The 16549-nt window shown below is 36.4% G+C and overlaps 1 protein-coding gene across 4 annotated transcripts in view; it reads left to right on the forward strand.

Moving 5' to 3' along the window:
- Nucleotides 1–11477, forward strand: part of IFT80 (intraflagellar transport 80) — a 67939-nt gene extending 56462 nt beyond the window's left edge. For all 4 annotated transcript variants that reach the window (XM_076341447.1, XM_076341444.1, XM_076341446.1 and 1 more), the window contains 7 exons: nucleotides 350–485; nucleotides 1175–1322; nucleotides 2098–2269; nucleotides 5138–5227; nucleotides 5321–5493; nucleotides 6643–6766; nucleotides 9589–11477. In XM_076341447.1, coding sequence (XP_076197562.1) covers nucleotides 350–485; nucleotides 1175–1322; nucleotides 2098–2269; nucleotides 5138–5227; nucleotides 5321–5493; nucleotides 6643–6766; nucleotides 9589–9702 — 957 coding nt within the window. In that variant the 3' untranslated portion in view covers nucleotides 9703–11477. The remainder of the gene's footprint in view (nucleotides 1–349; nucleotides 486–1174; nucleotides 1323–2097; nucleotides 2270–5137; nucleotides 5228–5320; nucleotides 5494–6642; nucleotides 6767–9588) is intronic.
- Nucleotides 11478–16549: the final 5072 nt, after the last annotated feature.

The raw sequence follows: 16549 nt of genomic DNA on the forward strand, positions 1-16549 counted from the left end.
TGGTATACAACAAAAGCAAAATCAGGCAGCTTCTTTGGATAGAGGAATAAACATTCATCTTTTAGGCAGCTTTTGCTTTGAGACTGCCACCTGTATTTCTGTAGTTTTGTAGTAAATTCCTAAACTGCGAACTCTTCTCTGTTGCAGTTTTGTTTTAATCTACATGAAATTCAATTTATATAATGCTTCATTCAACAGAGAAGACACACATAAAGTGTCTTCACAATCGAGTTTTTTCAAGAGTTTTGTGCCTTGTTTTTAGTAAAGCATTCATTTGTTTGAATATCACATGCTTTCTGTGATATGAATCTCCAAAATAAAAATCATGTATTTTCTTTTTCCTTTTCAGACAGAAATTGTGGAGATTGCTTTGGACCAGAAAGGACTTACAAGTGAAAGAAAAATAGCTTTTATTGATAAGAACAGAGATCTTTACATTACTTCAGTTAAACGGTTTGGAAAAGAACAGAAGATTGTCAAAATAGGTAAGAAAAATTCAAAATAATGTTTAACTACAAGCTAGCAGACAAATAGACTTTTGTCTAGTACAAGAGACAAAATTTTGCTTTTTAATTAATAGTGAAATTGGACTTGAAAAAACATTAGAAATAGTCCCGTGCCTTTCATAAGATAGTGGTAAAAACAATTTTAGTACATTTTATCTAAATTCTGATAATTTTTATATCAGTTACATGTAAAGCAGTTGTTAACATTTAAGGATTTGTTATTGCATTCCGGAGCAAGCAGCTAAGAGGATATTGGAGAAGGATGTATTCCTCAGAATTATTCAATACAGAATCTTTCAGACATTTTTCTTGCAAATGCAAACTCTTAAGTTAATAATATTTTTAATTAAAAGTTTAAATGCTGTAGACAGATACATGATCCAGTAAGTACGAAGGTGCAGTCTGACCAGTGTGTTAGTTTTGATCTCCAGTCTCAAAACTAAGTCCAAAAAACATTATTCTGAAAATAACTTTCTTTCAGAAAGAGAGAACTGAATTTGGCTGAAAGTTTGTAAGCTGTTACCTTACAAACTAGGGGGTTAAAAACAGTCCTTATAAAAGGAACTAAGAATGACTAATAATTACCCTTTTACTACAGTTTAAGAAGTGTACCTTTATTTTGAAGTTTCTTGTGGAAATGCATATTATTCTGTTATCTTTATATTAAGGGACAATGGTTCAAACTTTGGCTTGGAATGACACGTCTAACATTCTTTGTGGGATTCAAGATACCCGTTTTACAGTCTGGTACTACCCCAACACAGTCTATGTAGATAAAGATCTTTTGCCAAAAACTTTGTATGAAAAAGATGCAAGGTAATATATCCTTTTTGATCAAAATAGTATTACTATGTATTTTAACTAGTTTACTCACTCCTTAAAGAATTACGTTAATTTTGGCAGTTGAAGTAGAAGCCAGGGTTGCAACTTTTAAAATTCTTTTCATGTTACTACTTCTTGATTAGGAAATGAGGAAAAAGTCTTTTGTAACGTATATCGTAAAGTTTGGAGTTGAAATGATGATGCGCAGTTTAAAAGTAGAATACCATCTTGATGCAAAAGCAAAATTTTAATCATATCCCATGAAATACTGCCTTAGTTGTTTGTAAAAAAACAAACAAAAAAGAAAATCTGTTTAAAGTATCTGTTGGAAATTAAAAGTATCAAGATATTAGGTCACAGATAATATTATTTCTAGCTCGGCATGTTTGCTTTACGTGTTTACTTCAGCCTGTATACTTTGTGATATGAAATTCTTCATAAAGAATACCTGAATTCATTATTTCATTCTAAGAGTTATGGGAGCCCAAATACTTTTTACTGAAAAAGTATTTGAAAATTTTTTCACAAATACCCAGTTTGCAGTTGCCTTACAGCCAGTGAATGTGCATAACTATCACTTTATTTTTAGAGAACACTACAACTACCTGTTGGATATAACTGTTGAATAACTAGGTGCTTAGATTTTTATATGCTCTGAAAATGAAGTATAATCATGTTGTAATTTTGAAACAAAGATTTCTTTAAATTCCTAATGTTCTTTCCAGTAAGAAAGAAGTTAATATTAACTTACCTTTCTTTCTCTACCCAGTGAATTTAGCAAAAATCCCCAGATTGTACGTTTTGTAGGAAATCAAATAACAATTAGAAGAGCAGATGGTTCACTTATTCACCTTAATATTTCACCTTATCCTGCGATTCTTCATGAATATGTTAGTAGTTCTAAATGGGAAGATGCCGTCAGATTGTGCCGCTTTGTCAAGGTAAATGCTAATTATAGGGAATGTTCAGATATGATTTCACTGTAATATTTATGTTTTCAAGTATTACTTTAATAATGATAATTGCATATCAGATGTTACATCTCATTTCCATTCTTCTGCTTTGTTGCTGATTATTTTTAGGCTGGTCATGAAAAATGATACATTTTTCATAATTGCATAATATACATATGCATAATTTCATAATTTTCATTATACATAATAAAAAAATCTTATTTTTATTCACACTGAAGTCCAGATGGATTGAACACAGGTATTCACAGAAGTTAGTAATAAGCTTAAGTTTTCAGGACTAGGCCTTAATATAACCAATTAAAAATGATCTGCATCTCCACAAACAGTTGCCTAGTATTTTTTCATATTTTATTTCACTTGTTTTTGTTCTTTTTTTCCTTTGCTTTCTTTTGTATGTGTTTAGGCAACAGCAACAGATGAGGTGAGTCTGTCAGTCTTTAAAACAGACAAACAAAAATCCCCCCAAACCCTGCTTCCTTTCCCCCATTTACTCCTAGAAAAGAGTTTAGCACTTTCGTATGATAATCATGACCTTAAATGTGTATTTCAAATATTTTTATTTGCATTATTAAATCAATACACATCCAGATAACTTGGGTTGTATAATGATTTTTACTTTGAGTGTTACCCCTTTAATAGTAGGCTTTTATTCCAGTATTTGGCAATAGGAACTGGGATTTCCAATTTCAAATACAGTATTATGTTAACTTTTTTGAGTAATCTAAATGCATCCTCTTTAAAAATAAAACATCTGTATCAGGTGGTAATATTCATAATATTGTTTCTTTCTGATTAATATGAAGGTTTTCTAATACAAGGATTTTTTTTGTCAAACTTCTCATGCACCCTCTTCATTCTTATGGGTAGCATCATCCAATGAGTTTAATCGTACTTAAAAGGAAAAATGTTTAAAATTTTTGGGGCTTTTTTAATGAAATCCCAATATAGGTATCATGTTTTTTCACTGTCCTTTTTTATGAGCTTTCCCTCAGTAGTCCGTATCAGTCAACAAGTGACGAAGGCCTTTCAAGAAAAACTGTAAAAATCTTTATTTTCAGAGTGAAGAGTTATTCACGTCATCTGGTTTTAAGCATCCAAGTTAGGTACTAGGTCTCGGTCTTTGAAGACTTCTCCTTTCCACTGATTCACAAAAGAAAGTTTTTGTCTTTGATAGAAGGTAATCTAAACCAGCCTAAACTAGATGGTGTGAACATCCTTTCTATTTGACAATTTGTGCTTGGGCTGAGGGATGATCTGGAATACCCTTACACCAAGGTAAACAGAGAGCCATCACAGCAGGTCTTGCCTTAAGTCCTTTGTTTATTTTTCAAGATTCATAAACTCTTCATGGAGATACAGGGCTATTTTGTTGATTTTGGCAACTCAGGTAGACAGTTCAAAGTATTTCCAATCAGTAATAAGAAAATGGACCATCTTTCTGAGGAAAGAGGGAACAGCAAGACCTATTGGTGAAAAACTCCTAGAAACTTGGTCTCTTGAATAATTTCAGGCTGAGCTTTCAGCATTTTATCACCTAATTTTCTAAATAATAGGGAAGTGGGAAGAGAACATGACAAAGATTTTATGAGCATTTGATTCTCTGAACAATTTTAACTCTCCCAAATTATGGGCTACCAGCACGAAAGTTTATCTTGTCCTGAATCATGGTAAAGAGTAGGAACACGTGGCCAGAGTAGGAACATGTGCAGAGATGGTGATAGTGAAACCACAGCCTTAGGCTAAATTACTGTATTTCATTAGCTTCAGTGGGTCTTATCAGTTTTGTTTCATACAAAAGCGATTGTGAGACAGGGCATGGGAATATGTTTAGAGCATACTCGATGTAGCTGTATATCTGATTTAAATCAATAGTAATCCTATGCTGCTTCTAAAAACCTATTGACATTGCAAAGTGTTTATTTTCAAATTTGTTACTGAACATATTTAACAAAAATATTAAACCCCACTTAATTCCTAGAGTGCACGTGGACTACCAAGTGCATTCAAAATTATATTTTTCCTGTCTGAACTAGAGTTTTCAGATGTGGTAGCCTAAACTATATTAACTAATATGTTTTAGTAGTATATCTTTGTCATAATGTTGTCAGACTTGAAAAGGGAATATACCAAAATGTCAGGATCTTCCTAAATGTTTTTCTGAGTTAGTGGGGTTTCCTTAAGGTTGTGTTAAAAAAAAAAAAAAAAAGCAAAAGTCATGAAAATAGAAAACAAGGGTGTAATAATAATATTACCACTAAGTTTTTCTAATTCTTAATACTAAACATAAAATGTACTGAAGATATCACAAAGGAGACAGAACTTTTGAAGCTCTTTTTACTTTTCAGCAGGTTCATTGTTCTACAGTCAAGTAATTTTTTTCCTTTCTTTCATTTGTAGTACATTTATGATAAATGTACAGTTATTGTTATTGTCAGCATCATGGTTCCAGTACAGTTATTTGTGAGGCCAGGTTGAGATTAGCCAGGTTAAAATAATTTTTTTAACTACAACCAGTGCTTTGGTTTCCAGCATAGTTCCACAAGTAATGACAGGGGCATCGATGATGAGATCATAAAGTGATACGATGGCAATAGTTCATTACTGGCTGAGATGCTGAAAACTAATGATTCATTCAGCCACACTGTTAGTCTCAACTGATCACAACATCAATGTTTTTATAATGAAGGAGTTCTGAGAAATAATTAAGTAGTGACTTTCTAATAAGAGACTTAGACCACATTCTTTTCAGGACTGTATACTTCCTTTGAGAAGTCATTTTTAGCATGATAATAAATATTTGAAGTTTTAGGAGTTGCATTTTTTTTTTAATTTCAGGATCAAACTATGTGGGCATGTTTAGCTGCTATGGCGATTGCCAACAAAGACATGGCTACAGCAGAAATCGCCTATGCATCAATTGGTGAGGTAAGAAAATGGAGCTGTTTCCAGTTAAATTGTTGCAAAATTAATTTTATTCATTAATTTCCACTATTAAATTATTGTACATCTCGTTAACAGATTGACAAAGTTCAGTATATCAATTCCATCAAAGATCTTCCATCAAGAGAGTCAAGGATGGCTCATATACTGCTGTTCAGTGGAAACACCCAAGAAGCTGAAACCCTGCTTCTTCAAGCAAGCCTTATTTATCAAGCTATTCAAGTCAACATTAATCTTTACAATTGGGATAGGTAGTATTTCTTCAAACACAATAAGTTTATAAGCAGTTTTACTGAGGTAACTTGTAAATTATTTAGATCAGTTGTTTTATTGGAGATACTTAGCTGACTAATTTCCTATCTGTAATTGCCCTGAGCTGTAAAAAGATGAAGTAAACCACATCCTGACAATAACTAAAGAAGTAACTTTTTTTCTGTCATATTTAGAAGATACAAGTATTCTGTGATAAAAGTCCAAAACATGCTTGGAAGCATTTTTAAACAACATTTTGCTTTTTCATTATTGTTAACATAGAAAAGTCCTTAGCGATACCTCAAACTGTATGTGACCCTCAAAGAATTAAGGCTGTTTTGAAATGTCTTGTTGCTAAAAATAGATATGTGGTTATTCAGACTCCCAGCACTGTGTAGGTGGATGAAATATGAATTAGGCCTGAGAAAACAAAGTAGGAATTTCTCCTTTAAACAAAACCCCACGTTTTCTGACAGAATCTTCTGAGGCCATTTACTACTAATTTCTCTGCTATTATATTAATATCACTGTGGGCAAAAAGTTGTTTTTCCCCCACATATCTGTGGGGTTTTTATTATGTTGCCTAATGTGTATCATCTAAAAACTGTGTATCTCAAACATAAGTATTCCTTATGCCATTGAGAAGAAAACAGAAGTGAGAGTAATCAATTACACTAATCCAATTACTAATCTTTCCCACCTATAGAATATTTGTAAATGCTGTATAGCATATGCCATAAATGTGTATTGTGACACTGTTCAGAAGCGATTCCCGATTGTAATAAAGTTACTAACAATCATTACTTTTGCCTCTTTATATTGAGAGTGCTAAACTCTAACCATTCTCTTTTATTTCCTTGAAATAAAAAGACTCCTATTGCCAAACTCCAATGATGTGATGAGGTTGTCAACAGAAATAATTGTTGGATATTTTTCATAGCATACATCATAAAGTAGACAGTCTCCTTTGCTGGCTACTTTTAACCTCCTGTGACTGATACTAATGTAAAACTGCTTGGCACTATAGATTAGGAGTCTTTGCCTGCAGCCCAAACGCTTTTCAGCATATCGTTTTGCAAAACCATGGTGACTGTAGTTGTGCCAGAGCATTTATATAGCCTGACAAGCCCATTTCTGTTTTATTCCAGGGCCCTAGAACTAGCAGTAAAGCACAAGACACATGTTGACACAGTCCTGGCTTATCGACAGAAGTTCCTAGAGGACTTTGGTAAAAAAGAAACGAACAAAAGATTTTTGCAATATGCAGAAGGTGTAAGTATTCCTTAGAATTATTCCTACAGCTTTAGGTCAGCCTGCTCTTTGTAGCCAGTTTGGGAGGGTAGGGGGGAATTGCTCTTACATTTTCCTTCTTTCATTCAAACGTGGACACAAATCTTAAGATTTTACATCTGAGTACAAGTTCATAGCTTGATGTGTGGCTACTTGGCTAGTAATAGTTGTGCATGTGTTTTATTTGAGGGCACAGGTACGGAATGTATATAATTAGTATCTGGCAACGATTATACAAATGAAGGCACAGTTGTTTTCCATAAACAAGGAGCTAGACCTTAGTATAGTTGAGTGTGTACCTCTTAAATGTCTTCAACGTTTTTATGTAATTTTATGGATAGCAATAATAACAAACTTTGAAGGTATCCAGATATATTAAGAGTGAACTACGAACCATTCTGCCAAATATGATAGATAGCTAAATATACAATTTCATCAAACCTCTGGAAACCCTTTCCATCATCAGTAGGTCATTTCAATTTATTAGCATTTCACAGATCTTAAAGACTGAGGACAGATCTTACAGTTCATAAGCTAAAGGTATCTTAGATTCCGCTGGAGTATTTCTGCGCGTTTCCTTTATGAGAGGCACCACATGTGCACCTTAGACAGCAATTTCACTGAGCAGCCCTTATGTCCTTCCTGCACTTCCCCTCGCATTCTGAGGGTGAAACTATAAGAAGAGGCGTGTACTTCGACTGTGTCAGATCCTTTCATCCACTGTAGCTGATGAATCAGGAAATACATCTGAGCTGTTAGCTCAGATCCTTTAATTGGACAGTGCCCATTACACTTTCAATAAAGCTCGATTTCTAATGTAAGTCATTAGCTTTTAGCACTTCTAAGGATGTTTCATTTCCTAAACAAGAATAAAAATCTGCACAATATCTAGCTCCCCAATGAACCATTCTGCAGTACTTTACCTAGAAAATACAGAAAAATAACAGAACAGATTCCAAGCACTCTTATCATGCAGCAATTTCAGCTGCTATGCCAGAATTATGTCTTCTACATACTTTAAATCCATTATTGAGCAAAAATCATGTTAATCCCCTGATGCTTCTGAAAGAGACTTTTTAGATAGTACTGTCCTGTCTTTAAATCCTCAAGAAAGCTGTAGTTTCTGGAAGGGTTCCTAAGCAACAACACCTTGTCAGTGACAAGGTGTGAGCAGAGTGACACGAGTGGAGCCTGTTTCACCTTGCACCTAGTCTTGAAACTTGGGCCTCAGACTGCAGAAGGTTCTTGGAATAAAGAAGTCCTTGAGCTATATTCTGCATCCGTGTTTTGGAGGTCTTGTCAGCTGGATCTGAAACTAGGAGGGAACCTACTCAGTGAAGTAGATTTTACACTCTTGGCTATGGTGGTAACTAAATTCTTAATGCAGCCTGTCAGACTCATATAGCAAAGTTAGAAGGAAATGTTAAGCGCATTGAAGAGAAAAGCAGGATTTTGTGCTGCTGTTCCTTCACAGGAGAAAAAAAAGGGTCTCAGTTTCCCTCTCACCACCTAAAACTCCTTCAGGCTTAAGTAAGGAGTTTTTACCTCTTTTCTATACTGCAGCTGAGAGCACTGATGTGCAATCAGATACGGAATCTAAACAATGTACTTAGTTGTTATATCTCACATCTTTATTTATAAGGTATTACGAACCTAATATGTATACTGAGAATCCATATCTTGGCAGTTACTAGGTGTCACTGGCAGGGGTTGTTGGCTTCACTGGCAAGTAGCTCTCTGGGCTAGATGGCAGAATTAGCCCTATATGTGGTATGTTTAGCATCTGTGTGACATCTGTTAAAGCAAACACATTCTTTCTTAGAGCTCCATAAAGATTTCAGTCATCAGATCCAAAGCACCTGGACCCAGTAAATGCATCCTGAATTGAGGGATTAACCTTTTCACATGAGAATGTGGGTATTGCAGTTACATCTTCCCTTGTAGAGAATCTTCCTTGTTATTTCATGACTTAGTTAACAGAATAACAGCTACTCTGAAAATTCCCTGTGCAGCAGTTGAGATTTTTTTCCCATCCCATCTTTGACAGTCTTAATTCTTCAGCAATGAAACTGAACTTCGTGATTACATTTTTGCCCAGTTTTTGGACATGTTTTTATAGTCATCAAATGCACCATGATCCATTCTTTCTTGTCAAGCATTTTTGGAAACACAGACAACTATTGTACCTCACTGTACCATGGATACTGTACTATATCTATTGTCTGAAGTTTCACTGAAATAGAATACACCCAGAAGATGACAATTCTCTGCAGCTGGAGAAATGCCAAGATAAAGCTAAAACATTTATTGATGTAGAAGACAAATATCAAGCAGCAATCTGATTTCTGTTATATCAGATAACAAGTAAACTGCTATCAGTTTACTTGGTGGACTTTAGGTGCAGTCAAAAGACATTACTGCATGTATTATTGATAAAGGGCTATATTCTCAGTAACAGGACACAGATGTCATTACATTTAAATTAGATGCAAGTTGATCCGAGTTATTTTTGTGTTTTAATGTTGGGGGTTTTTTGCTAGACACAATGAGATGTGTAAGTATTTTTAAAATATATCAAGTTTGTTTTATTTTAAAGGTGGAAAGTTCAGTTTGTTAGAACTCAACTGTGCCTTCACACATTCCATTAGTATAAGTTCTCGCTTATACATGGAGAACTATATAATGATTGATATGGTCACTTTGTAATTATAACTTCAAATTCTTCTGTTAGTGAATAGCTATCTGTTTGACCTCTCTATATAAATGTTAGTTAACCTCTGTGTACTCGCTTTCTGTTCTTACAGCTGGAAGTTGATTGGAATAAAATCAAAGCCAAAATAGAGATGGAAATTGCTAGAGAAAGAGAACGAGCAGCAGCCAGTCCCGCAGTGAGAGCTAGTGTAACTGTACAGCAATAACTGTCCTTTTGGTCACATTAATAAGCGCTTCTTGAATATTTTGTACTGGCATATTTTGACAAACATAAATAAAAAAAACAGCAAACATTTTGCAGGGAACAGAAGTGAGAATTGGTTTAGTTCTTGTTAATTGTTGGATGACAGGTGGAATTATTTATTTACTACAGTCTCATTTTGAGCTGGGTTTATGTTCTGATGCCCTAGCTCCAGTGAGTAGCTACATTTTAGTCCATAATACATGTATGAGAAAAAAGGGAAATTAACTTTTGTCTTTCCATTAGTGGCTTTTAAATTTTCATTGCCATTAAAATTATTTAACCTTGGTTGCCTCTAATTAAGTACTGATTTCCTTGTTTAAGCACCTAGTTAAGTAGCTTGGTTATTTCTGCAACCTCAGGGACCTCTGAAAAGACTTGTTTAAATTGCCCTAAAACAAATTTAGTGAACTGTAAGTGTTGAAAATTAAAGAAGAAGCTTGCACCTATAAAGTACAAAAGAATATTTCACTCAGTTTCGGTAATACATATTTCTGCTAGTACATGTGTACTAGCAAGTTCTTCAATAGATGATTTCAGATTATTTCAGCAACATAGGTTTGTCACTGTAGCAAGCTATTTAGCATTAAAGGGTATTTTCTGAGATAATGTAAATTGTTTAAAATACTATGGAATGTGCTTTGAATGTTGTTTGAAGTAACAAACAGCATTGTTGTTTGGTTTTGTAACATTTAACACGTATAATTGACAACAATATTCAGAGCTTCCTTAAGGTTAAAATATATTCATTTAAAATAAGGAAAAGCTTTCCACATATTTTTTCTGCCCAAAGCACTTGATTTGAAATTATTGTTTTTACATTTGTGTTATTTCATCAAGATATATTTTTTGTTTTACATATGAAAGTGGCTGCATATGTTAGATGGTCTTTGCAGAAGCCCTTTGCATTACAAATACGTGAGCAGGTTATTCATAATTGACCTTGTATAATATGTATCTTTCAAATGTTACCATCAAACTGTTAAATATCTGTATATCTGGCAAATTTCTTCTGTTTTGTAAATCATTATATGGCACTTTTTTGCATCGTTCATAAATTTCTTAGTAAAAACAAATAAAGTTTTTTTTTTTAAATGTATCTAATAGATGATGCATTAGGTGATCTCCATTGATTTACCTGACTGCTAAATAAAACGCCATTTTTGATGTAGCTCATTAGAAGCTCCGCAGTATTCTGGTGTACTGACATGTGGCAAAGTGAACACCTTCACCTTCCATTGCCTTGCAGAAAGCACTTACTAATTCCAGAATTGAGCCCAAAATATCACTAATGGCAAGTGTTTAATGTTAAATTTATGAAGCCTGGCTCAGATTTGTAATGCAGTGTAAGCAGTTTTTGAAGACCAGTCTAGTGGTGATACAAAGTTCAGGGTCTCAGCTCAATCTTGCTCTTTTATTCTTGGGCCAGTTGGAAGTACAGCAGAGGCAGCAAATTCACTCAGCTTCTTAAAAATGCCTGGTGCAACAATTAACCATTGCAAAGATGAGATAAAACAATGGAATGGATGCCACGCTTGCAAAGGTACTGTCATAGACTGACTGCCCTTCAGGTTGATGTCGATGTCATTCACAGAAAGTGGTACCACAGTGCTTCAAGCTGGATCTCCAACTTGAAGCTTCTCAGTATTAATGAGAAGTGTTGTATTTGTAGGTGATGGGAAAGGTTGTTTAGTTCCTAGGTGTTGTGGTTTAACCTGGCAGGCAGCTAAACACCACACAGACATTTGCTCGCTCTCCACCCCCAGTGGGATGGGGGAGAGAATCGGGGCGGGGGGGGGGGGAAGTAAAATTCGTGGGTTGAGATAAAGACAGTTTAATAGGACAGAAAAGGAAGGGAAAATAATAATAATGATAAAAGAACGTACAAAATAAGTGATGCACAATGCAGTTGCTCACCACCCACCAATCGATGCCCAGCCAGTCCCTGAGCAGCAGTCATCGCCCCCCGGCCAACTCCCCCCAGTTTATATATTGATAGCATGATGTCACATGGTGTGGAATATCCCTTTGGCCAGTTTGGGTCAGCTGTCCTGGCTGGGCCCCCTCCCAGCTTCTCCCTGGCAGGGCATGAGAAGCTGAAAAGTCCTTGACTAGTGCAAGCACTACTTAGCAACAACTAAAACATCAGTGTGTTATCATCATTATTCTCATACTAAATCCAAAACACAGCACTGTACCAGCTACTAGGAAGAAAATTAACTCCATCCCAGCCGAAACCAGGACACTAGACCAAAGCACAATAAAGACCTTAAGGTATTTGTCGCTGATCAGGTCTACTTTTTTCCATGCACATCCAGTCCTGAATTACATGCTGTGCTGAGCATGTTTGTGTTAAATAGAAAAACAAAGAATAAAAAACAAAGAAAAACAAATATTTTGGAAAAGCACTATTTATTCTTTATTTTCACCAGGTTCTAATATGCAGGTAACCTGGTACAATTCCAACCTTGGGTATGAAATCTAAATTTCAGAATATTCTCAGAAGAAAACGTTCTTATATGTCTTGCCTGGGATTGTTGCAGGGTTTTTACATAGCACAATTGCAATTTCAAGAAAAGTGCCATCTGTCCAGTCCAAGATATTTTTGTGCTAGTTTGTATGGGGGTTTTAAAGTTGTTCACTGCATTTGTCTGTACCTGCTTTCAGTAATTTTCGATAGTTCATTTAATGACATCTATTAGATAAAAGAAATACCAGAACGATAGAGATGTTTCAGGTATGTTTATAACAAGCTGCAACAAACCTTGCGTATCTGCTTCAATGGGCCATTTCTGATGTATTCAGATAAGATTTGCATATTAGAAAGTGCAAAGTAAGATCAAAAGTACTTTCACCCTACTTGCTGTGTTTGTGTCATATTACCTCCTTGTCCAAACCCTGATTTAAAACCTTCCAGAGCTGTAAATGAAATAGCTAATCAGTTACTGGTTGCATTATTGTCTGGTGCAAGAATACTGATTCTTCAATGATTTAAGAATACCTATTTTAAAAATAGATAGCACCCTATTTAGTCATTGACTGTTAAATTTAAACCATCATGAACCTATTTAAGAAGTAGGGATTAACATGATTGAAATTTAATTGGTTTAGTTGCTGTTGTGATGGATCAGCTATTCAAATATAACCCCAATTTTGCGGTAGCAGGATGGATGTTGTAGTTCATACACTTCAGTTCTTTGTGACCTTGGCCACAGCAGATTCTCTCTGGTTGTAAGAAGGGAGATTCAAATGGATATGTGAAAAATGTGTCTTTAAGTGAGGTAAAAGTAAAAGCTAAGACGAGTGTTTAAAAGCCATAATTGAATTAGGAAAGCAATATACTGAAAAAATGTGTGCATTAGGTAGCACTTCTGTCTTTTAAACTTTCAAACATTACAAACATTGCACTTAGCTCTCCTTGTGCGTGGGCTTGGAAGTGATGTAAAAATACACAGAAATTTTTTTCCCATTCTAGCAGTGTAAAATGGGACAAACCTAAATAATCTGTTAATGTAAAGTCAGTACCCTATCCTGCGTTAGAGGATAGCCATTTTTACATCCCAGTATTGTCCGTCATCTGTTTGGCGATGGACAGAGGTTGCAGTCTGTTCCATGTGGACAGTTTTCTATTTATGGAACACAGCAGCCATCACACATTTCTCAGAGAAGTTACTGATGGGTGGCAATGGTGATTGCAATGAAGAGCAGTGAAAAGAGTGTTTTAGGAACATCCTCTTGGATTTGAGAAAAAAAATTTGGAAGTACTGCTTTAATCTTGCTTTACACCACATTTTAACTATCATTTTGGCTCCAATTATTCCAGGTAATGCAAATGGTTAAAGAAACCTTCTTCATTTTTACCTCTAGCTTAATTTTTTTATGGTTTGCATATTTTTAATAGTTCAGAGGACAAAGGAAAAATATTTTTTGTGTTCTGATATCTAAGACAGTGAGACTTTGAGATTTATATTTGACTATCAGATTTTATCCTTTGGAACTGGAACAGGATGAAGCGTTGGATCATCTGACATGAAAACTTAATTTCACAGTTTACATCAAGCCATTTCTTACTGCAGGAAAACAAATGTTCATCTCTAAAAGATTCTGTGCATGAGATAACTATGGGCATATCACATTTGTACTAGAGGCCAGAAGCTGTGTCATAGAAGCATTTTTGTCTGAGGGGGATGAGAGGTAACAGCAGGTAAGAGGTGGTGTTCGAGTGTGTCTGGGAGTTATGAACTCTAGGCTTCGACTCTGTGGCTTCGTTGTGGCCTCTCTCTGCCTCCCTTTTTCCATCTGCAGATGGGAGTAATGTATTTAGTGATGTTGCAGAGCTAGTTTTTGGATTCTAAGAAGTTAATGTACATAATGTGGTCAGACAGTGGAAAGGCTGGCGAATTATAACTTTAAAGGTTTTCAAACCCCAAACCAATACACATTAATAAACGTCATGGCTCTTGATGAAGATGGCCAGTATTGTTATTTCCTTACTGACAGATGAAGTCACTGGCCCATGGTCATCCAGCAGGCCCATGCAAGCTGGTAATAGGACCAAGCCACCTCTTCAGCTGAGCCCTAGCTACTGATCCAGACAGCTGTAAGGAGACCATCCTCATCCCTGCTAGAAACTGGGATAGGTGGTGAAGGGTATTGAAATGCCAAGGAACCAGTTTGCAAAGCAGACTACAAGATTTAGCTGTGCAGCTCTCATTGAATTTAAGAAACTGCCCAGATAGAATTTGATGGAGGTTTCACAGCCAGGAGTTCAGCAAGATCTGTGTGTGCAGTGAGCACAGCCGGGAAGGAAGCTTCACGGGCTCTGCCTTGAGCTGCAGTGGGATTTCATCCAAACCTATCAACCTCCATTCCGTTAAAAGGTAAAATTCACTATTGTAGGTAACAAAAGATGTCCTGCAATCCTCTGAGACTTAGTCTTTGCTATTTCTTCAGAAAATACATAGATTCTATTGAATAGTGAATGGAAATACTGATGGGAAAAGGGCGGGGGAAAGTACTATGCATTGAATTATGATGTGTTGGTACTCCTGATTCCGAAAGAAGCAAAATAGGAACCAAAAAGTTGGAGTCACACTGACAGAGTGAGTCTTAGGAATGGCAAATGCCTCAAAACTGTGAAATACACTGCTTTTCATGCAGTAAAGCAATTTGAGAGCTGTATCATACTGGCCTGGTGCCAGCCTTGACATGATTTTTTGGGCATATCTGGCAAATCTGCCTGAAAAGTAATGTAAGCCCACTGTGTTTGGTTTGGGCCCCTTGACTGAAATGATAAATTCCTTTACAATTTAACTTTTAAGAAAAAAATAACTGGGAATTTTCATCATTTGTAAAACAGATGTCACCATTTTAGCAAGTTATTAATCTCATTTTGCCAGAATGATGCCCTTCCTGCAGCTACAAGCTTTTGAAGCCTACAGGATTAATCAGTCAGTTTAACCATGATACAAGCAACTCACAAATATGCTATTCAAGATTCTCCCACATAATCTGTGCTGTCTTCAGGGCTGAAAAGAGCTGTTGAAGAGCTAATGCTCATTTGCAAGGGACTGGTATCTGCTGCTTCTTTTCCTACTTTAAATCTTTAATAAAATGTTGAGGTGTGGAAAAATGGAAAAAGTGCTTGGAAATTGGAGTAATCTGCCTGGTGATGAAGCTACCCTCGGCTTAGTAAGAAGAAAAGCATGCACATGATGATGCAGAACACTGACACTGCTTCTTAAAAATGTAAATAAACTGGGAGACGTCTTCTCTTTGAGCTTTCACTAAGTGACTGGAGCATGCAAGCCTCAGACAAATAAACCATTGCAAATGACTACTCTTTCAGGAATTACCTTTTTTTGGGTAGACACATGTGCAGTGAACAGTCAGTGAAGAATTCAATCGTTCATTGGTTTTTCCAAAGCTCTTATAACTCATCCTACTTTAATTCTCGATGTTAATCGATGGTTTTGCCATATAAATTAACCAATCTGCATATTCATTTCTGTTCAAAATAGAACATACAGAGTTCTGTGTAAGTGCAAAATAGATGTGTGGCATGTGTCGGCCCAATATGCCGACCGGACCCATCCCACAGGGAAGTCTGCTGCCTCCCTGGGGCCCGGGTCAGAGACATGACTAGGAAACTCCCTGATCTGGTACGGTCTTCCGACTACTACCCACTGTTGGTTATACAGGCTGGCAGTGATGAGGTTCCAGAGAGAAGTTCTGAAGCAATCAAAAGGGACTTCAGGGCACTGGGGCAACTGGTTGAAGGATCGGGAGCACAGGTAGTGTTTTCCTCAATCCCTACAGTGGCAGGGAAGAATACTGAAAGGAACAGGAAAACACACCTGATCAACATGTGGCTCAGGGGCTGCTGCCATCGGCGGAATTTTGGCTTTTTTGATCATGGGGAGGTTTACACGGCACCGGGCCTGCTGGCAACAGATGGAGTTCAGCTGTCTCACAAGGGAAAAAGGATCATTGCTCATGAATTGGCGGGGCTCATTGAGAGGGCTTTAAACTAGGTTCGAAGGGGGAAGGGGATAAAACCAGGCTCACTAGAGATGAGCCTAGGGGTGGCATGCCAATGCCGGGGGCGAAATCGATAGCCCAGCTCAAGTGCATCTACACCAATGCACGCAGCATGGGTGGCAAACAGGAGGAGCTGGAAGCCATTGTGCAAGCAGGATAGCTATGACTTAGTCGCCATCACAGAAACATGGTGGGTGACTCCCACGATTGGAGTGCTGCAATGGATGGCTATAGACTCTTCAGAAGGGACAGGCGAGGAAGGAGAGGCGGTG

The sequence above is a fragment of the Aptenodytes patagonicus genome, chromosome 6, assembly GCF_965638725.1.
Source record: "Aptenodytes patagonicus chromosome 6, bAptPat1.pri.cur, whole genome shotgun sequence".
In the NCBI taxonomy this organism is placed as follows: domain Eukaryota; kingdom Metazoa; phylum Chordata; class Aves; order Sphenisciformes; family Spheniscidae; genus Aptenodytes; species Aptenodytes patagonicus.